This window comes from Eupeodes corollae, chromosome 2 (assembly GCF_945859685.1).
Source record: "Eupeodes corollae chromosome 2, idEupCoro1.1, whole genome shotgun sequence".
NCBI classification, from domain to species: Eukaryota; Metazoa; Arthropoda; class Insecta; order Diptera; family Syrphidae; genus Eupeodes; species Eupeodes corollae.
The window spans coordinates 13,668,872-13,691,866 of NC_079148.1; the positions used below are offsets into that span (position 1 = coordinate 13,668,872).

The following is a 22,995-nucleotide window of genomic DNA, read 5'->3' on the forward strand; positions in this document are numbered from 1 at the left end:
TACTTTGCTGTGGTGGACTTTAATCAGATATCTTTTAAAATAAATGTTTGGTCAAACCATTTATGTATTTAATTAGAATCCTTTGATATATTCCACACATTAGAAGAAGCTTTATTCCATTCCTTAAACCCAGTTTTCGGTGCCTACGGTTTCGATAACCTTCGTTAAATATCGTTTCAGAACTCGTATCACGGCTGGCATCAGCCATGTTTTAACATTGGCCTTAAGGTGTGTTCACAGTGAACAAATATATCTGTGAAGTCCCGAAAAATCTAAGAAAAATCAACACTAGGAAAACCGCGTAATCATAAGTCTGTAGGACTGCCTGTGCCACCTAAAATTTTTTTCCACGTACACTGCCTCTTGGGAGGAATTGACAAATTATGAAAAGTAATTCTTGTCATGAAAAGTGTATGTAAAACTGTAGTTCCCCTCCACTTTTGACATTACTCGCATACAGGAAAGGTTTGAAGGCGTAAGTCACTAGGCCCCAGCTCCTTATTTAGAAAAACTGCTTAATGTAAATGACAACTGCTGCAAATGAAATTTCCATCCAATAGTATAGGAAATATCCCTTAGGCTACGTTCAGACGGCGACTATTCGATTCGATTTTTTGCACGTTTGCGGTTTTATCGAGTACGAGACGGCGGCGTTTCACACGAGAAATATTCGATTCGATTTTTTCACGTACGGGTTTTGAGGCGTGGCAGGGGACACAGCACTTGCGGCAATCAACCGATCATCGTCAAAACGAAAACACGACGTAATGAACGTTGAACGTTTGTTCGTGTGAACGACACAATATAAAGATAAGCGATAAGATGTGGGAATTGAAGGGTTAAGTATAAAAGGGTTAAAGTTGAGGAGGAATTGTTCAAATTTCCAAAGAAAAGTTTTTTTCTGCAGGATTTGCCTCTATATCTGTCAAAAAGTCTGTTTATGTAGATTGTAATGACAACTTCTAGCCATCGCAGGGTTGACAATACATATTTATTTGAAGACATCAACCGCGTGTATTCTTGTGGCAAGATTATTACTCAACCCAAACTTGTGCTATCCTTTCGTCAAAGAGGAAGGATTTTATGCTCTTTCAAGTTGATAGAACTGACAAGTAAACATTATAATTTGACGTTTTGGTTGAATTCACTCTTAATGGATTTGAAGCACACGAATGTGTTATGCGATGCCGCGCACTAAACACCCTTTCCCTTCTTTTACCTAAAGTCTGATATATACTCAAGAAGGCAGCACAGATAAATTTCCGATATTGAAGAAGAACGACGGGATCACATCAGTCCACAAAGTCTGCATCGATGCTCACATCTTTATTACAAAAAAAAAACAAATGAAACAAAATAAAATAATAAAATGCCGACGATATGCATTTAGCTCAGTCTCCCTCTCCTTGGATGTGGATGCTTTAAGCTATACCTTCCTAAGCCTCTAGAAGAGACGCTTCGGAACGAAGCTATAATCACACAATGTGCGCCATGGCTGAGCCTTATTTTACAGCCCGAGCTTGTTTTTTTTTTAATGCTGCTTCGTATAGGTATACAGCCAGCGCTTAAGCCCCGGGGGCGGTTCGATTTGGTGCATTTACCCATTCCAGGGTGTCGGTAATTATAGGGAGTTTATGTCTGCGCTTCCCTTTTATAATGTTTTTTTTTCTCTGTTCATCTTAACTCTCGTCTTCAGTCTTTTGCATTTGATTGTTGAATTATCTTTGCCGTGAAATCAAAACGTGGGTAGGTAAAGATCGCTTGCACTTCGCAAGACTCTCTATTTGGTGGAGATCGTTGATTTTGCTTCTCTACTCGCGTTTGAGATCCGCACCTGGGATTGGGACTGGGTGAGGAAGCATCATCATCAGCATCGGCTCGCAGTGCCAGTGTGGTGCGGATTAATGTGGGCCTGGGCATAGACGCTATATTATGGAGTATGCATAATGCATGTAGGTATACGTTGATTGTGTTCAGTGGGTGTGTAATGGAAAATGAATGCATTAATTTGACAGGCCAACTCTTATAGAAGACTGGATTCAAAACAAGAACAAAGTTGCCACGATTCTTGATACTTTGGGTATTAATTAAATTTAAATATATTTATTTTCATGAACTGATAGACTGAAACAGTCAAAAGATATTACCTACTACATGCTGAATATGTGAATGTGGGGGCAAGATTCAAACTCAATCAAAGTAGATAAAAATGACTTGAAGTGATTTAAGAGTAAAGGCCCAGCTATAATCGAGCATACGTCAGATACAGAGAACGAAAATAGCTAAATGTCAAAATCAACACAAATTATTACTCAACACAGATTCACATTTTGTTGTTTGTTATTTATTATTTTTACTATTTAAATAATGCGTTTGACGTTTCTTTTAGAAACTAGATGCAATAATAATCTTTTCACGACAGTTTTTTCGGTTTGTCCTTTACAGTTGAGTCCTAAAAGCCCAAATATGTACATACATATATACCTTCGTCAGGTTAAGTGACAGATGAGAAAAATTCAATCTCAACTGTCATTATCAATCAAAATTTTCATTTTGCTCATTTTTTGTGTTTAAAGTTAGTAAGTACCTAAATTATCAATAACGTTTTATTAATTGAGAACTTCGAATAATTATCATTAAGGTACAGTGTTGGCCAGAGAATTAGCACTTTTAATACTTTTTTTTTATAAAAAAATCATTTTCCTAGTTGACAAACGTATTTCTGCATCACCCTGTGATCTTTGAAAATTTACTGTTATTTACACTCTCTTATGTTTTTTTTCAGAAGATTAGGTCGCCATTACTAAATTGTGTGTGGGGAAAGAATTTACACGAATTGTTAAAAGTACCCGTGTTTTTTTTTAAATCTATTCATAGTATAGTAGGATTTTACACGAAAAACAAAAATAATATCCATAGCATTAATAACACCATTAAAAGTTAGAGCAGAATCATACTATGGATGGGTTTTTGACATTTATACGAGTCTCGAATGGATCTTATGTAATTTCGTTCTCAAATGTTGGTACGATTGATATTGCAATAGATGGATGTGTTCGTTGAGTAGTTGTGCATTTGGAATCATGTGTGTTTTCTATTAGGGGAAAAATCAATGTATTTTTTTTTTTTTTTTTTTTTTTTTTTTTTTTTTTTAAGGTGGCGCTACAGTCCGGGGCGGACCTGGGCCTCAACCAACAAGCGTCTCCAGCCAGCTCGGTCCCTAGCTAGCTGTCTCCAGTTTCGCACGCCAAGTTCGTTGAGGTCCTCTCCCACCTGGGTGCGCCACCTGAGTCGCGGTCTTCCTCTACTGCGCCGTCCCTCGGGATTGGATTCGAAGACCTTCCGGGCTGGAGCGTTGATGTCCATCCGCTCTACATGACCTAGCCATCTAAGCCGTTGGACTTTGATTCTGCTAACTAGGTCAGTGTCGCTGTACAGCCCGTACAGCTCGTCGTTATATCTTCTCCTCCATTCTCCATCTATGCGTACGGGACCAAAAATCGCCCGAAGAATTTTTCTCTCGAAGCATCCTAAGACGCTCTCATCTTTCTTTGACAGGGTCCAGGCCTCAGCGCCATAAATGAGAACCGGGATGATGAGTGTCTTATAGATGGTGATTTTACATGCTCGAGAGAGGACTTTACTTCTCAATTGCCTTCTAAGTCCAAAGAAGCAGCGATTTGCAAGAGTTATTCTTCGTTTGATTTCAGCGCTGGTGTCGTTGTCTGCATTAATAGCGGTGCCTAGGTAGACAAAGTCCTTAACTACCTCAAAGTTATAGCTGTCCATGGTGACGTTTTGTCCAAGACGTCGTCGTTCAGTGTCCTTTTTTGATGACAGCATATACTTGGTCTTGCCCTCATTGACCACTAAACCCATCTTCTTCGCTTCCGTCGCAATGCTCAAAAACGCTCCACTGACATCACGCTTTGATCTTCCAATTATGTCAATATCATCTGCGTATCCGAGTAATTGGATGGATCTTTGGAAGATTGTGCCTCTAGTGTTGACGGTTGAGTTTTGCACAATTCTTTCCAGAACGATGTTGAAGAAGTCGCATGACAGTGCATCGCCTTGTCTAAAACCTTTTTTGACATCAAATGCATCGGTAATCAATGTATTACTGTTGATATTAATTAGTTTTGTTAGTGAAAATGGACTAACTGGGATTATTTAGCAAGAGAAAACAATAGAAAAGATAAGATAAAAGTTTTTCTATATTTGTGTGTTTGTTTATTATTATTCTGACAGATATCTTCTTTCAGTTGTACCAATTTTTAAATACTAAACTCTGGCTACTGCATATCGTTTTGTTAGCAATTTCTCACTGTACTATATATGGAATATCTATACAACTTCTGAATATTTTTTAATTAAATGGGCCGACAACAGTCTTGTACACCTGAGCTCCGAAAAATTATCATAACGATGAAAAGTAACGAAAATTAGTGTACTGTGCCATTCAATTTTTTGAAACTCATAATACCACTAATGCCATTCGAAGAAACCCGCCACTAAAAGAGACAAGTTTGATGATAATGATCGAATAATCGCTAATTATGCAGAAAAGTCAGCTGAAATTTTGGATAAAGTGCATATAGAACATGGAATATCATTAAGCAGACGAAATTTCGTCAGTGAAGCGCTGGATTAGTGATCAACAAAGCAATATATTGCACTGGCCTGACCAGAGTCCTGAACTGAAGATAAATGGAACTATGTAAAATAATAGGTTGGATTAAGGCAAGTAAACAATTTAAAGGAACTTTGCGAAGCTATTAAAGAATGCTGGAACTACATTCTTTTTGATCGCTGTCAACGGCGAGTATTTATCAGAGATTACAAGCTGTAGTTTGACAGAAGGATTTCCCAACATAATATTTATGAAAATAAGAACTTACTTACTTACTTAAGGTGGCGCTATAGTCCTGTGTGAACTAGGGCCTCACCCAACAAACTTCTCCATCTAGCTCGGTCCCTAGCTAGATGTTTCAAGTTTCGCGCTCCAAGTTTGGTTAAGTCACTTTCCACTTGTGCGCGCCACCTGATTCGCGGTTTTCCTCTACTGCGCTGTTCTGTGGCTGTGGTTTCCATGCGCTCTACGTGACCCAGCCATCTTAGTCGTTGGACTTTTACCCTTATGTCTTCTGTCTACGTCGCTGTACAGCCATAACAGCTCAACGTTCCATCTTCTACTCCACTCTCCTTTGATGCATACGGAACCGTAGATCACACGAATAACATTTCACTCGAACCGACCCAAGGTGCTTTCATTCGCTTATGTCATAGTCCATGCTTCTGCACCGTATAGCAGGACGGGGATTATGAGGGTCTTATAGAGTGAAACTTTGGTCCCTCGAGAGAGGACTTTACCACTCAATTGCTTTCTTATCCCAAAGAAACAGCAGTTAGCAAGAGTTATTCTGCTTTTTATCTGAGCGCTGGTGTTGTTTTCTGCGTTTACATCGGATGCTAGGTAGACGAAGTCCTTGACTACCTCAAAGTTACGTCTGTCGATGCTGACGTTTTGACCAAGACCTCGGTGTTGTATGCCCTTTCTTGACGACAGCATGTACTTTGTTTTGCCCTCATAAACCGTTAAACCCATCCATTCCATTCATCGGGCATGCTTTCTTCCGACCATACCTTACAGAAAAGTTGGTGCATGCTCCTAACCAACTTATTTCCAGCTGCTTTAAAGACCTCGGCATTCAAGCCATCCGCTCCAGCGGCTTTATTAAACTTCAGCTTAGATATGGCAATCTTTACTTTGGGTAAGTCGGGAGGACAGGATTGTTGGCTTTCGTCGTCTATGTTGAATAGATCATCCTTTCTAACAGCGGAATTCAGTTCGTCGTCGCCGTTATACAGTCTGCAGAAGTGCTCCTTCCATATCCTCACCATTGACTGCGGTTCCCCTATGATGTTTCCACTTTCTTCTTTGCAGCCTTTGGTTCTAGGTTTATGTACCTTTGAATTCCGTTTCACCTGTTCATAAAACTTTTGAACTTCATTCCTGCTTTTCTCTCAACATCTTCGACCACACGCTTCTCATGCCCTCTCTTTTTCCTTCTGCGAAGTCGGTGTTCCTCTCGCCTCTTCTGCTAATAGAGCTCATGATCAGCTCTCGTCCTTTTATGTAGCGCCGCTTTGCGTGCCTGTTTTTTTGGCTGTATTTACCTGCCGACATTCCTCATCAAACCAGGGGTTCCATGTCAGTGGCTGCTTGAAACCCAGCACATCAGAGGCGGCTTCTCTGATTGCATCTTGGCAATGTTGCCACTGGTTTTCGATACATTGTTTTGGCGGCAGAGAACTTCGAGAGAGGTTACTTGCAACTCGGTCGAAAAAGGATTTGGCGATCTCTGGCGATTGCAGACGTTTGACGTTGTACCTCCCAGCAATTTCCTGTTTAGCCTTGGGTCTACCCGAAGTGCTACCTTGGCTACAACGAGATAGAGGTCCAAATCAATGTTAGCTATTCGGAAAGTTCATATATCCATGATGCTGAAATCGTGTCTGGCGTCGATCACAATATGGTCAATCTGGTTGACGGTGGATTGATCTGTAATACCCCAAATTCCTTTGTGGATGTTGGGGTGTTTAAAACACGTATTGGCTACCATGAAGTTTCGCCCCCCAGACAAGTCTTTGAGCCTGAATCCGTTGTCGGAAGTGTTTTCGTGCAGGCTGTTTTATTTTATATTTTACTACCGATTATTCCACCAGGGATGTCTTTCCTTCCTAGCTTGGCATTAAAATCGCCCAGGACAATTTTAATATTGTAGCTAGGACACTGCTCATATGTTTTGTCTAAGAGTTCGAAGAATATATCTTTGGTGTTGTCATCCTTCTCCTCTGTGGGGGCGCTCGCGCATATCAGGCTAATGTTGACGAATTTAACCTTGATGCGGATAGTCATGAGGCACTCGTTGATGAACCTTAAGCTCAAGACTTCTTGCCTAAGTCTGGCTCCAATGACGAAGCCGTATCCAAATAAGCGCTGTTGGTTTTCGCGGTAACAGTCACCATAGTAAATATCGCAGTTTTTCACCCCCTTTTTTGCCCGGCCCATCCCGTCGTATTTCCTAAATGGCGGTGATGTCTGCTTTATAGCAGTCAAGGGCATCCCCTAATTCTTCGGCCGCACGTGGTCTGTTAATGGACCTAACATTCCACGTGCATATTCGAAGTTCGCTGTCCTTAATTCGTTTGCGTTGGTTGTCAACAGTAAATCCGTCCGTATCCGAGGCTTGTTGGTGCTTCGCAACTATGAAGCTTTTACGTGGCCAGGAAGGCAACCCGACGGCACAACCCCCAACCTGGAGGGCCAGATCCTAAGTATAACTCCAAGGATGCGGAGCCGTAGCCAGGCTCCTTATAGGCCTGGGCTCCGAATAAGTCGAAGAAGCCCTATAAGGTGTTCACTAAGTAGTTCAACCTTACTGGAACTGTAGACGCCACCGTTGATTCCATCTCAGGAATTTATCCGCCGCCGTCTGGATAAGGAGAGGTACCTTAGTGGAAACACTGCCCCCAACCACTTTCCACTGGGGTTGGAACCCAATCTCCTGTTAAGGTACTAGGCACCCGATGTTCACCACAGGGAGGTGAGAGTAGGAGTTGATAAACAGAGATGGGTTTTGAGAAAAACCTGTGGACTCTTTGTGTCCTCTTGAATGCACATGTCTACCATTTGAACATCATGAAAATAAAAAGTTTTTTAAAAAAGTACTAATTTATTAATAGTGCTAATTCTGTGATCATAACTTGTGCTATTTTCTTGAATTGTTATTATTTTCTTATTTTACCTTTGTTGATCATTAAATAAAACATAACTCAATAGATTATGTTTCAAAAACAATAATCCGGATTATTTAAAATTTACATCTTTTTTCTTTTGTGTTAATTCTCAGTCTAACACTGTAATTCTTTAGCATTGGACTAACTATAGAAGAAGCTTTGACAAATTAGGAATTTTCAACCTCAGCAATGATTGACGTTTTACTCGGTTTGTTAAGATTCGTTAATTCAAGTAAATGTCAAATGCCAACCGCAACATATGGTGTTAATAACTTTACGTTCGGTTTTGACATTTACTACAGTTCAGAATAACGTAAGATTCAATTGAAATTTAAATATAATTCCCTAATCATTATCGAAACTATTTATTTGAAAAAAAAGGAAGAAGTCTGGTTTCCGAATTTTGCTTAACAAAAGATTAAGTTCTTCCCCCAAAATACGTTTAATACAAGACCACATCGCATTATTACCATCATCATCATCTTCTGAGCAAATAAGTTTCGCCCATTTCTGTATAAATTTCACAGATGGTCCCTATCAAACAATTGAATACAGAAATAATTTTAAAACCAAAACTCGCCCCTTGCATGCAGAAAATAAGCAAATATTAACTGCAAAGTCGTATACCCAACCACCATCATAGAAGATCAGATCACTTTGTCCCATAAAATGTTCTCACAAAAATTGAAAGAAAATAAAAATGGTTAAGGATAGGAAAAATGTATATGAGTTATGATGTGCTTACAAAGGATTCTAGAGGCAAAACTCCCTCCTTCTTTTTTTTGGAGTTATTATAATTGTCCATTCGTTCCAATGCAAAAATGTCAGATCCATTGTCAAAGATCCCTCTTTTGATGATATTTATTTGTTCTCCCTTGTCAAGGACAAATAGGAATTCTATCGAGCGCCTTTTTTAAACCAAATTACTCTTAAAGGCTGGGTTTTCGACAATGATATCCCTCGAGCAAATAAATTGCTCTTTGCAAATTTTTTTTTACATTTTTTCGCATGATTGATGCCATAATCCCAAGTGGTCACGATCATTGTGTCGATCACTATTCACCCTTCAAAATATATATTATAGGAGCTCTTCGGTCTATATATGCGACCATCATCAGTCAACCGTACATCTAGCCCAAAGGTGCTATTCAAATAAAATGCCTGTGTTAAAGCATCATCAACTAAAAAAAAAAAGAAGAAAATAACTGAATGGTAGGTAGCTGATCTCGGCAATAAAAAACACATATAGAACGCGATGCATGTGATGTTTGATCTTTGCCGCCAAATAAAGAACGTTCTTTGCGTTGTTCACCATAAGCAAGGATAGTTTTGCTCAAAAATCACACATGCGTGTGCTAATTGAGAGACAGGCTGTATCGTAGCATTCGTCAGTTTACATCATGCGTTATACTTTGTCCTTCTTGCTGCTTTATGGTTGACTTGCATTTGTCAGAGCTGTCAACTGAAGTTTTTTTAAATTCTTATTTTGACAGTTTATAGATAAAACAAGATGGCGTCAAATGAACTTAGGAAACAACAAAACCTTTTTTGCCAACTTTCTCAGTAAAAAAGAGATCTTTAAGAATCTGTAATCATAAGAAGTGACAACCAACCTCTTTGGGCAATTTACAAACAGTTCAAAGTAATTCAAGAATTTTTATTTTTAAATTATAAATTTTGTTTATCATTAACCGAAACTGAATTTTTTTAAATATAATCTTAAAAAAATGTAAATTTTACTCTCCAAAGTTTTGGCTACGATGTCACTTTCATTTATAAACGTCAAACATGTGTGACTTTGTAGATAAAAAACTATCTATTATTTGGTTGTTTCAGAGTGACATTTAAGGGCTCATAATTATAAAATATGTCACCAAAGAATGAGTTTGGATATCTTTTATATACGAGCTGTCAAACTGTTGCATATTTGTTTTATGTACATGTGTTGTTCTGTCATAATGTTTAGGTTGATCCTGGGAACATAAAATATTCCACTTACATGTTGAGTTCATTCCGGCATATTCTGACATTAGTGTAGATTATTTAATTATCTCTGTATATGCCGTTATTTTGAGGTATTAGTTCCTCCAACGACAGCACTGATCAATTTCAGTTGATTTCCTTCCTTCGTTGCTATATTTAAGTTCCATTGGTTGTATATAACATGATGGGCTTGCTTATGCATTTAATTGCTCCCTAACACATTAAATTGATCTTTTGGCTTGGTTCTGGATCATGTGTGTAGTATTGTGTGTTTATTTCTTTCATCTTCGCATTGTCCAACTATAAACTTTTTAACCAAGCCTCCACACACAACTCAAAACGATACCGCATCCCATAAAAAACAATTAAAAAAGACTTAATCATAAAAATATGGAAAATTAAAATAAAACTACTATAAACGTACCGTCTGCATAGGACAGAGACCAAGACCAATACCAAGACGATAAGACTGACAGTCGATCGGAGATCAAAGGAATTTTGATCTTTCAAAAAAGAGGAATTCTCCCTTTCGTTATGGTTATACCCTTTTCCCCTATCCACATCCAAAGTGACTAAAAGGGAATACTTTTTTACTGAAGCTGCTGACGGACGCGATGACGACCAACGATGGCGCGGCGACGACGATGAGGATGCATGGTCTTGGGATGATCGAATAAAGTATAACATAAAAAAAAACACAAAATGTATATCGGAAATTTGTTATGGTAACCGTGAGTTGATACTTTTGTTCTGGATGAGATCAATTTGAGCAAGCTAGGGGGAAAAGGAACCACAAGGAACTCCTGTGCATAAAATGTCGGTACTTTGTGTCTTCTTTTTACTTGGCGAGGGGCTACAAAATAATGTGATGTGTAATTAAATCATTCATGCGTGTGAAAATAGATACATCTTTTGTTTGAATCTGATGTTGAAGGTAGAAGTGGGCTTAGAGGTCTTATAAGATATAAAATTGATGCAATCATAAGGATGCGACATAGTTGTTGCAGCTGCTAGTTTAGAATATCAAAACAAAAATAAAATGATCCTCACAGTAAAGATCAGTTCATGTTTTCGATTTTTCCTGTTTTTGCATTCCATGGAGCAAAATAATTTGATTTATTTTTGATTTAACATCGAATCTGCAGATCTGGATTTTTCTGCACGAATACTTATTCAATTATTAAAAAGTGTTTATAGGGGAATTTGACAGCTATACCGCAGTCCTTAGTACGTACCCGGAACTACTCTTATAAAATGACAACAAAACAATGTCAATTGTGTTCCATGCATCACAAAAATAAATCAATTTTTGACGCACATCTGAATTTACCCATGGAAACACAATTTTGAACGATTAAGTCAATCCAAATCAGGAAATTACTAAACTTAAAATATGATTAAGCTAGTTTTAAACGATTTTAAGCATTTTTCTTAAGTCAAGATCAAGATAGTTTAACTTTTAACAATACTCGTATGCTGAATTCATATGACATCTGTCAATTAATCTTATCAGAGCAGTGCAAGCAAACGAGAGAGGGGCGAGTGGTGTTTCCACTGAGGCACCTCCTCTTATCCAGACGGCAGTGGAGGAATTTCCGAGATTGAATTAACGGTGGCGTCTATAGTTCCAGTAAGGTTGAACTACTTATTGAACCCCCTTATAGGGCTTCTTCGACTTAATCGGAGCCCAGATCATCACGATGGGATGGGCACTGCAAAACGAGGATGAAAAACTGCGATATTTACTATGGTGACTACTACAACGAAAACCAACAGCGCTTATTTAAATGCGGCTTCGTCATTGGAGCCAGACTTAGGCAAGAAGTCTTGAGCTATAGGTGCATCAATGAGCGACTCATGACCATCCGCTTCTAGGCTAAATTCGAGAAAGAAGAGAAAGACTACAACACCAAAGATATATTCTTCGAGCTCTTAGACAAAACATATGAATAGTGTCCTAGCTACGATATTAAAATTGTCCTGGGCGATTTTAATGCCAAGCTAGGGAAGGAAGACATCTTTGATGGAATAATCGGAAAAAGCAGTCTGCACGACAACACTTCCGACAACGGATTCAGGCTCATAGATTTTGCTGCGGGAAGAAACGTCATGGTAGCCAGTACGCGTTTTCCGCACCTCAACATCCACAAAGGAACTTGGACTTCTCCAGATCAATCTACAGTCAACCAGATTGACTTTATTGCGATCGGCGCCAGACACGCTTCCAGCATCATGGATGTCCGAACTTTCCGAGAAGCTAACATCGAGTCGGACCACTACCTCGTTGTAGCCAAGGTAGCACTTCGGGTTTCCAGAACCAAGGCAAAACAGGGAGGCGCTGGGAGAAGGTACAACGTCGAACGGTTACAGGAGATCGCGAAATCCTTTTCCGACTGAGGTACAAGTAACCCTTTTCGAAGTTCTCTGCCGCCAACACAATGTATCGAAAACCAGTGGCAACATTGCCAAGATGCAATCAGAGAAGCCGCTTCTGATGTGCTGGGTTTCAAACAGCCACCAACATGGAACCCCTGGTTTGATAAGGAATGTCGGCAGGCAAATCCAGCCAAACAACAGGCATGTAAAGCGGTGCTGGATAAAAGGACGAGAGCTGCCCATGAGCTCTATGAGCAGAAGAGGCGAGAGGGACGCCGACTTCTCAGAAGGAAAAAGAGAGGGCATGAGAAGCGTGCGGTGGAGATTTTTAAAAGCAGGAATGAAGTTCGAAAGTTTTATGAACAGGTGAAACGAAATTAACAGGTACATAAACCGAAGGCTGCAAAGACGAAAGTGGAAACATCATAGTGGAACTGCAGTCAATGCTGAGGATATGGAAGGACCACTTCTGCATACTTTAGCGGCGACGACGAGCCGAATTCCGCTGTCAGGCAGGATGATCCATTCAACATAGACGACGAAAGCCAACAATCCCGTCCTCCCGACTTAGACGAAGTATAGATTTCAATATCTAAGCTGAAGTCTAACAAAGCCGCTGGAGCGGATGGCTTGAATGACGAGCTCTTAAAAGCAGCTGGAGATGAATTGGTTAGGAGCATGCACCAACTTATCTGTAAGATATAGTCGGAAGAAAGCATGCCCGATGAATGGAACCTCAGTTTTGTTTGCCCGATCCTAAAACAAGGAGACCCTCTAAACTGCACCAACTATAGAGGAATCAGTCTACTTAACATCGCCTTTAGAATTTTCTCTGCAGTAATATGTGAACGTCTGAAGCCCATCGTCAACAACCTGATAGGTCCTTATCAGTATGGTTTTAGACCAGGAAAGTCCACAGTTGATCATACATTCACAAATCGACACCCACCATCTTTTTATCGATTTCAAGGCCGCATATGACAGCATCTACAGGGACGAGCTTTATAGAGCCATGTCTAGTTTTGGCATCCCTGCCAAACTCGTACGTTTGTGCAGGGTGACCATGGAGAATTCACGCTGCTCCATAAAGGTTGGAAACAACTTAACAGAACCTTTCGATGTCCAAAAAGGTTTTAGACAAGGTGATGCGCTGTCATGCGATTTTTTTAACACCGTGCTTGAAAGAATACTGCAGAACTCACACGTCAACACTAGAGGCACTATCTTTCAAAAGTCTGTCCAATTGCTAGCATATGCTGATGACATTGACATAATCGGAAGAACTCAGCGTGATGTCAATGGGGCTTTTGTGAGTATTGGGGCAGAGGCGGCAAAACGGTTAATGAGGGCAAAACAAAGTACATGCTGTCGTCAAGAAAGGACATACAACACCGACGTCTTGGTCAAAACGTCACCATCGACAGACGTAACTTTGAGGTAGTCAAGGACTTCGTCTACCTGGGATCCGCAGTAAACGCAGAAAACAACTCCACCGCTTAAATCTAACGCAGAATAACTCTTGCTTACCACTGTTTCTTTGGGCTAAGAAAGCAATTGAGTGGTAAAGTCCTCTCTCGAGTGACCAAAGTGTTGCTATATAAGACCCATATCATCCCCGTTCTGCTATACGGTGCAGAAGCATGGACCATGACAAAAGCGGATGAAAGCACCTTGGGTCGGTTGAAACGAACGATGAGCTGTACAGCTACGTAGACTTATCGTGCATGAAAACCTAAGCTTCTGCCCGGAAAGTCTTCGAATCCACACCCACAGGACAGCGCAGTAGAGGAAGACCGCGAATCAGGTGGTGCGCACAAGTGGAAAGTGACCTAACCCAACTTGGAGTGCCAAACTGGAGACATCTAGCTAGGGACCGTGCTAGATGGAGACGTTTATCGGGTGAGGCCCTAGTTCACACAGGACTGTAGCGCCACCTTATGTATATTATACATTTTCCTAATCAGACAAAAGAAATTTCTGGAGCTAAGATCCGTTTGTTGGGGAAATATTTCACTCTCTCCTGAACGCTCTCTTTCACGAAAAAATATGCAATTTGTGAATACGCAAACAGGATTTGGTTAAATTTCGTATTTTTCCGTAAAATTGGACTGGTCTAGGAGAGTACGCGAACGGACCTAATGTCAACCTATAAAAACTAAAATCTCTGAATTCTGAATCAGATTTAATACACTTTTCCTCATAAACCAATTATTGCAAACAAAATTGGGCTACCAACAATTTTTGATAAATTCGTTTAATATTTGTCGTTTTTCTTTTTTAGTTCAGAGCAAAGCTCGAACTGTCAAAAAAATAATTGTGTTTATTTTTGAGCTCTGATCGTTCAGAGTTTCAAATTCGTGTTTCTTTTTTAATTCTGAACATGTTCAGAGCGCGCTCTGTGAGCTCAGAATAAAATAACAGAGTAAACGGAGTAAAATGCTGAACACAAACAATTTGATATTTAAAAGTCGGTAGATTAAAAAAATTATCTTCAAAACAAAAACAATAAAAATGGAGGAAGAGGTTGGTCGCTTTAGTGCAGAAGGAAAGGTAATTTAGAAAAAACTTATTGCATATAGCTATTTAATGAATCAAATTTATTTCAGGCTTCAAATGGACCAACTCTATGATTATTTTTGTAATTAATTTGATTAAAGAAAATTTTGAACGCCTTCAAATAGGCGACATTTTAAATCATGACAATTTAGTGTTCAAGTTGTTTCATAATTAAATCAAACAGCTCTGAACATACTCTGCTCAGAACTCTACTCTACTCTACTCTACTCTACTCTGCTCAGAACTCTACTCTACTCTACTCTACTCTACTCTACTCTACTCTACTCTACTCTACTCTACTCTACTCTACTCTACTCTACTCTACTCTACTCTACTCTACTCTACTCTACTCTACTCTACTCTACTCTACTCTACTCTACTCTACTCTACTCTACTCTACTCTACTCTACTCTACTCTACTCTACTCTACTCTACTCTACTCTACTCTACTCTACTCTACTCTACTCTACTCTACTCTACTCTAGGTACTCTGTTCGCTCAGACTCTGCTCAGCTCTGAACTAATAAAGAAAAACGGTTGTCGTTTGAGTCTGCAAAAAACATTAGAAATGAATATTTATATATAAATAACGAGTCACATCAAATTTAAAGATTAATATCTACCAAAACTCCAAACGAAGTAAGATCTTCCAAGACATTTCTCATTGCGAACTTTTTGAGTCTGGCACTCTCAAACTCAAAACGCCTCTTCCCGTAAGCATCCAGGAACGCTTTCGTCTCATCTGTAGTCCAGATTCGTTTTGACCTATTCATAAAATTGAACTTGATAAATGTGACACTAAAATAAATTAATTTAGAGATTACTTACGATTTATTTGTATTTTCTCCCATTTCTTCTGCAGCTTTCTCGATTTTGTTTATATTTTTTGACATTTAAAGCTGGGTTGCCCATAGAACATTTTGCTCAATGATTTTTTTTTGTTCTTTTTTTTGGGAAAAGAATGCCCATAAATTATGTCAAATATACATTTTTTTGGACTTAATTATTTGAATTTCACCAATTAATATCAAGTTTTGTTAAAATATCTAATTATTTCATGGATTATATGCCAAATAAATAAATATAAAGCTTCTCACTTTCTATTTAAAAAATATTTTATTTCAGTCAAATGGAAATGTTTATATGGCAATACAGGTTTTATTTAATTTGTTTGCAATGATACCAACATTTACATGTGAAATCACAATGATACAGCGCTCCTTGTTGTGAAAAAAAGAATTAAATTTTGGATCTCAAATTGAGATCCAAACACAAAGCAGGATCTTGTGTTGTTGTTGTAATGCATGTAAATCCAAGATCCGGATCAGATCATGGTGATAATAAAACGCGGCTAATATTGATCCCAAACTTTCAATGTGTGTAGTAAATTTATCCCAACATAAGATGTGTGAGTGCGAATTGACATTTCATCTTGAAGGCAAACTAGAATGACAGCTAAGTTTCGGTTTTCATATGGAGTGTTTTTGACTATTACAAAATGTATAGGAAGTCTTTTATTAGACCCGGTGCACACTTGCGTCATTTCAAAGTACGGTCAGTGCTACAATTTTTCAGAGCACGCAAGTTGGGTATTCTTGCAGCAATAGGTATTCATGAAAGAAACCGAGTAAATTTCGGGCAACTTACCTATGGAAGAAAAATGTTCTTTAATGACGTTATGGCTACATTGATTGTGCAGTAAAGAATCTGTTTAGCTGAAACCTACTGTGGGAACTTTAAAAAGTGGAAGTTTTTGATACGAACCTAGAAATCCGGTACACATTTAATATAATCTTGAGCATCATCTAAGGATTTTAAAAGGTTGCAATTGGTATCTGTTTAAATTCAAAACAGCATAAAGTACTTGTGATCTAGATATAACATCCATAAAGATAACATCTTCATTCGAATTTTACCAGATGGTTCAATCTCTGTAATACCATGTTTATCCTATAGCTTATCTTAATCATAAATACAAACTGTCCAGGTAGACAGATAAAGTTATTTCGAGAGTTCATAAACTCTTATGTAATTAATCCCGGCCTAAGTAAACACTTCACTTAACTCTCCTCGAGAAAAAAAAATTAAAACGACAAACAAGAAAAAAGAAAGCAGCCGGTGAAAATCCTCTTAACCGTTGTTGATGGTATATCTTATATGCATCTTTCAAATATTAGCATCTTCATGTTCATATCCTATCCTTTTGGCTCTTTAAACACTTTAAGTGGAGATTTGTAAAAGGATCCTTATAGCTGCCGCAATTGCTTCTGAGTTTGTTTTCTTTTCTGTTTTTCCTTACTTTATTTTTTGATCATTTACACAAAAGAATTTATACGTCAGTGATGAGAATGACATTTCTTTTGTCAGCAATGAGCTGCGTCAAAAAATGTAATACACTTTTTTTTGTTTAAAGAGAATTAGAGTAGTGTTCCTCAATGGCCTTTTTTTACAGGTAGGTACTTACTATTGCTTGTGAGTCTTTCAAGACTCCCTTTATTTGGAGTCACCGTCTTGTCTTTTTTTATGTACCTACCTAATTTTATTTTTTGTTTGGTTTTTGTGTACTGTAGTAAATGTATATGGAACTGAATGTTTTGAAATAAAATACCTTTGTGCGCCCATCATCCAGCTAACAGCTAACACTCACTCGCACTTTTGAAACCCTAGCAATGCGAAACGTAAAGTGGAATTAACGTGGTATAATTACAAGTGGAACAACAACGTTACAGCTCTCTATAGCTGCTGTAGCTGTTCGGGTCTAATACTACAAAGGCAAACGTCAAAGATAACCACGGCGACAAGAAACAGCGACAAAGACGGTGAATGACGCCACGGTCAGCGACGTCGAGGACGACAACGAATGGATTAAATATAGCTCTAGCGCTACTTTGGAGAAGTAAGTCTACAGACCATATCGGCAAAACACTGTAAGCCATCATCAGATGGTAGCGCACTCTGGTAGGTAAGTATCGTAATACCATTCAGCTGTACTATTACCCTTTCAGTATTGATGAACACCGCCATTAGTAGTGTTGCTATAAGATGTTTTGTGTGTTCAAAGATATGTAGAAACTATGGATAGAAAGGGGGATATGGCAAGAGGATTAGACAATATCACACGCATTGCGTGTTAAACATGATATTGTTATGCACTTGTCAAACAACTAAGTACAATAAAAATAAATGCGTTAAGTATAGAAATTGTTGATGGAGAAAAGGTAAAGTAGTTATTACTGTTATATGACAACTTGGTGTATTATTATAGAAATATTTTGTATGGTTGTTAGAGTCAACTAGTTGGTTAATCAAGGATTTTCATCTGTTGACAGATTTTCCAAGTTCTTCACATTGTAAACAAAAAAAAAACAATTCCTTTTAACATATCAAGTATGAGCGAGATAAAATAGTGAAATGTCAAAATGAGTCACCTCAAAAGTGTAAAATGTGAACAATGTTAATAATGACACATACACACTTCTTCTTCTTCTTAACAATATTGGAGCACATTTCGAAAATATATCAATATTACAATTAAAATAAGAAGTTTTCTGTTATGAACAAAATCTATGCAGAAATTATATATACAATAAGAGCTAAAAAGTTATATTATCGGCAAAAGAATTTTAAACAATGGAGGACAACGTCTTTTAAATCTCTGATGTTGTTTAAAAAGAAAAAAAGAATTGACAGTTAGCAATTTTCTTAATATAAGATGATTTATTTAGTTTTAAACCATTTTAAAGTCTTACTACCTCTTAACAATTTGCTAAAGTGAAAATCACAAAATCCCTACTTTAATTTTTAGCAATTTGCTAAATCCATACGACATTTATAAAATTATTTTTAACTTAACATAGGAAGTCATTGTAATGGATCCGATTTGTCAAATTGAACATTTTGACATTTCTTGACGTTTCAAGGTCCCTAAAGTCGAAATAAAAGATTTTTAGAAAGATGTCTGTGCGTGCGTGTGTACGTACGTTAGCGACGTTTTTTTAGCTCAAGAGCCAGAAGAGATATCGACTTCAAATAAATTTTGTTATACAGATAAGAAGGCAGAAAAGGCTCTCAAGAAAATTGCGTGGTTTTTTTTTTACTATAAAATAAATAAATAAATTAGGTGGCTCAACAGTTTATGAAGAAACAGGGCCTAGTGACTTACAACTCTCAACCATTCCTGTATACGAGTAATATTGTCAGAAATGGAAGGGACCTACAGTTAATATGCCGAATCCTAACGGCTAATTTGGGAAAGCACTTTTTCATGACAAGAATTACTCTTGGAGAATTTGTCAATTCCTCGCAAGAGGCAGTAACCGCAAAAAAAGGTAGGTGGCACAGGCAGGACCCCTTGCATGACAGTCCAACGCACTTGTTTTTTTATATTAATTTTTATTAATTCAATCTTAAACCTATCTTAAAGCTTGACAAAATTCATAAAACTAGCCTAATTATCCATAACTTACAACTACTTAATGGTCCCATACGGACACTCTAAGTTAAACAATAATACCTAATACTAATGCCTAAGATCTATTTTAACTTCAATTCAATTTCATTTATTTTTGTATTCATTAGTAAATTTAAAAAACTAATATCAGTATCCTTTTTATATTTACAAAAAAACTACTTACAATTAGGTCCTTAAATAAAACTTAAACTACCTATTCTACCTATAAACTACTTAAAACTAGAACAACCACAGCAGCACATCTAACTATCTAACATTTTTGTTTTTCATATTTTGTTGTCTTTTTTTTCTTTTTTTTTTTATTCCATGTTTTTTTTTAATGTTTTTTTTTATTTGTTTGAATTTTTTTCTATTTCTTTTTGTGCCACCATGCCTATTCTACTTAAAACTAAAACCTAAAACTATAAAACAAGTATGTAAGCCGGCCAAGGCTTAAAACCCCATCCTGACTACCCAATATCAAGTGCCGATTGAAGCCACCAAAACTGGTTCTCCTGCTTCACCCTATCAGTTCGGTCCCATTCGGACACCGCCCTACTGAACCGAAGGAGCTCTGCTCCGCCTTGTGCCATGACTTCCCGATTGTACAGGAGTAGCCACTGCTGTCGGAATGGCTACTATAGTAGCATTTGGCTCGTTTACTGTAGGAAGGGCTACTGTGCTACCCATGTCTCAAAATGGCTCCTTAAGACTCCACATAGAAAATTAATGAAAATATTTTTAAATCCTGCTTTCTCACATCCCTGCTGCCATTCAAAATTTAACATCTCTGTTAAACTTTAAAATGTCATGTTTCAATTTCAACTGGAACACAAGTAAAACCATTTTTCCAGTTGAAGTTCAATTCAATGCATGAGCAAGTGAGGTAGCGATATTTTTATCGGCATGCCATAGCTATATCTTATTCATACATTTTATTAAAACATTCACTGTTAGTTTAGTTACCGTTTGACAAACATTAATAAATTTCAAGAAAGGAGAAAATAAATTAAAAATGGAAAAGTAAGATCATAATTTTGGATATGCATGGTTCCTTTATTAAAATATTAACATTTTGACAGGTTTTTAATAAAAATATCAAAAACCCAAACAAAACAACCACCACCAAAAGATTCAGAAGCTCCTCCACCACCATCGCTTCCATCGGTAAATACAGAAAAACCGTCTAGCTCAAGGTCAACAGAAGTATTAACGGAAGATGTCACCAACACAACATCTTCTGCAGTAAAAAGAAAGGATCCAGATCCAGCAAACACCAAAGCAAGCAAAAAGAGGGTAAGAAAATTTCGGAACGCCTGGCTCGAAAGTTTTGATTGGATAGAGGAAGGAGTTGGACCTAATAATACCACAAGACCCTTCTGCAAAATATGCAAGATTAATCTGCCAAATAATTACTCACACCTGGAGAGACATCAAGATTCCCAACAACACACAAAGCTGAAACAATCGTTAATGAAACAGCCACTGATCGATAATATCCAACATACAAAAAATTTCAAGACCAAAACAAATAAAATTAAAACAGCAGAATTGCGAGTTATAATGTTTTTAATTCAATATAATCTCGCAATTTCGTTGATATCACCAATCATTGATTTGATAAAAGCTGCGGCTTCCGACTCCGAAATAGCTAAAAGTCTTAAATGTGGAAACAACACGATTCTTAATGAAGAAGGACTGGAAGAAATTGGTAAAATTATTCGAAACCAACCATTTTCATTAATAATCGATGAAACCACGGACGTCAGCACAACCAAATGCTTAGTTTTAATTGTAAGGTATTTCGATTTTGTTGTATGTAAGGTTAGAGATAAATTTCTGTCATTAATTAGTATAGAAAACTGTGACAGTTTAAACATTTACAAAACGATAGCCGCATCTTTATGTAATGGGATGCATTTGCCACTCATTGCATTTGTGTTTCTCGGCAGCTTCCAAAAAACTTCCCTCCCATCTTGAGGCCCTAACCAGAAATATATATTCTTTTTTTGCGCATAGTCCTAAGCGAAAACTGGAACTGGAAGAGTTTCAAAAATATTTTTCAGTTGAGGTGCACAAAATTCTTAAGATGTCTTCAACTAGGTGGCTTTCGTTGGAAAACGTTATTTCAAGAATTCTTGAACAATGGGTTCCACTGCAACATTTCTTTATTTCTTATGAGTTAGAAAGCAATATGGATTTGGCACATAATATCTGTTCAGAGATCACAGAAATAAATAAAACATATTTAAGTTTCTTGGGTTACGTTTTGAATATAACAAATAAAATAAACATTGAATTTCAAGCAGAAGCCCCAAAAATACGTATGTACCTTGCTCCAAACTGTAAAAACGTATTACAAAACCCTTCTTCAAAATTTTGTCAAGCCACCATTTATAGATGATTTACAGCTACATACATAAAATAGATTTCTCAAACGAAAATATTTTTTTAAAACTTAACGACATTTATATTGGGGCAAAAGCGGCAATAATAATTAATAAAAAAAAACATATCAGACTCTGACGTTAGAGCAATAAAAATTAATTGTCGTGACTACTACATTGAATTATGTAAACAAGTAAGATCCCGAATTAATTTTGATGATGAAGTTTTAATCGCAATACAAGGTATTGACCCCAAGAATTTAGCACCCAGTTTGGTTCTTTAATGATGCTTTTTCCAAATTAAGTGGATGAGACAGACTCTGAAAATCTAGATGAGGAATGGCGGCTATTTCTAAACCAAACTTGTGTTTCAAATGAATTGGATTTTGAAGATTTCTACAGATGTGTTTTCCAAAGTAAAAATGCTTTGAATGAATATCTTTTTCCTTTGATAAGAAAATTTGTGGGTACGATTATTGCTTTTCCCCATAGTAGTGCGACTGCTGAAAGAAAATTTTCGGAGGTTAGTCTAATAAAAGACAAAAGGAGAAACTGCCTTCATGTAGAAACAGTAAATTCTATTTTAACGGCAAAAGAACTTCTAAACAATAACTCTTGCAAAAAGTGGGTACCGTCGAAGAGTTTAATTGAGAAGTATAAAAAAAGAGGTTTAGAGTAAAAGAAATAATGATGTAATATGTATGTATTTATTTTTATATTTTATGCTTTATTATGTATGTAGGTACATATGTACATGTGTAAATAATGATCTATTTTTAGTTATTTTGTATAATAAGATTTCTTATGTGGTTATATTTATGTAGATATATAACTATGTATGTATATGGATACTTTTCTTTTGTTTAGTTAGAGGTTACATTGCTATATCATTTTCCAACATTTTTCTTTATGTTCGTATGAATAAAAATATTGATACAAAAAATTAAAAAATTTTGTGTTTATTTTCATTTGTGATCATATTTATTTTATGAAATATCTGCCCGTAGCATTCGTCGATGATTTTTTTTTTATAACTATAAGCATTGTATATTTGTCATTTTTGTTATCATTGTGAATGAATGCAGAACGAATGTTCCGTCTTTAAACGAGGCTCCCCAACTTCATAAAATGCTCCCCAAATTTTAGTAAAACTGCTACTCTCGGAATTTGTGAAACGACAGCACTGGGAGTAGCCTATCCACGGTTCTTCGTCTGACGTGGTAGATTAACGGAACTGCCAATCTATCCTGTATCAGACCGCACCTATCTAAAAAGAGGAATGCCTCTGGGGGAATGAAGCCGCTCAAGCGTGCACTCTCAAAATACTCGTCATTCGGATAGAACGCCCCGAAAATAAAATTAAAAAATGTCGAAGACATAGCTCTTGCAATGTGACCTCGAACGAGTTTTATCACGAAAATGTCAATTCTATTGATTCGA

General features: G+C 37.3%; 1 protein-coding gene across 1 annotated transcript; it reads left to right on the plus strand.

Annotated features, from left to right (window-relative positions):
• The first annotated feature begins 20,122 nt into the window (after positions 1-20,122).
• Positions 20,123-21,572, plus strand: LOC129944171 (uncharacterized). The gene is made up of 4 exons (XM_056053405.1): positions 20,123-20,191; positions 20,251-20,983; positions 21,063-21,492; positions 21,556-21,572. Exons 1-4 carry the CDS (start codon positions 20,184-20,186, stop codon positions 21,570-21,572), a joined length of 1,188 nt encoding a protein of 395 aa, XP_055909380.1. The 5' UTR covers positions 20,123-20,183.
• Positions 21,573-22,995: the final 1,423 nt, after the last annotated feature.

Bases quoted from the DNA above. Each gene is read 5' to 3' on its own strand.
- LOC129944171 (XM_056053405.1), top strand. The intron at 20,984-21,062 runs GTATGTAAGGTT...ACAAAACGATAG, and splicing joins TAAGGTATTTCGATTTTGTT to CCGCATCTTTATGTAATGGG.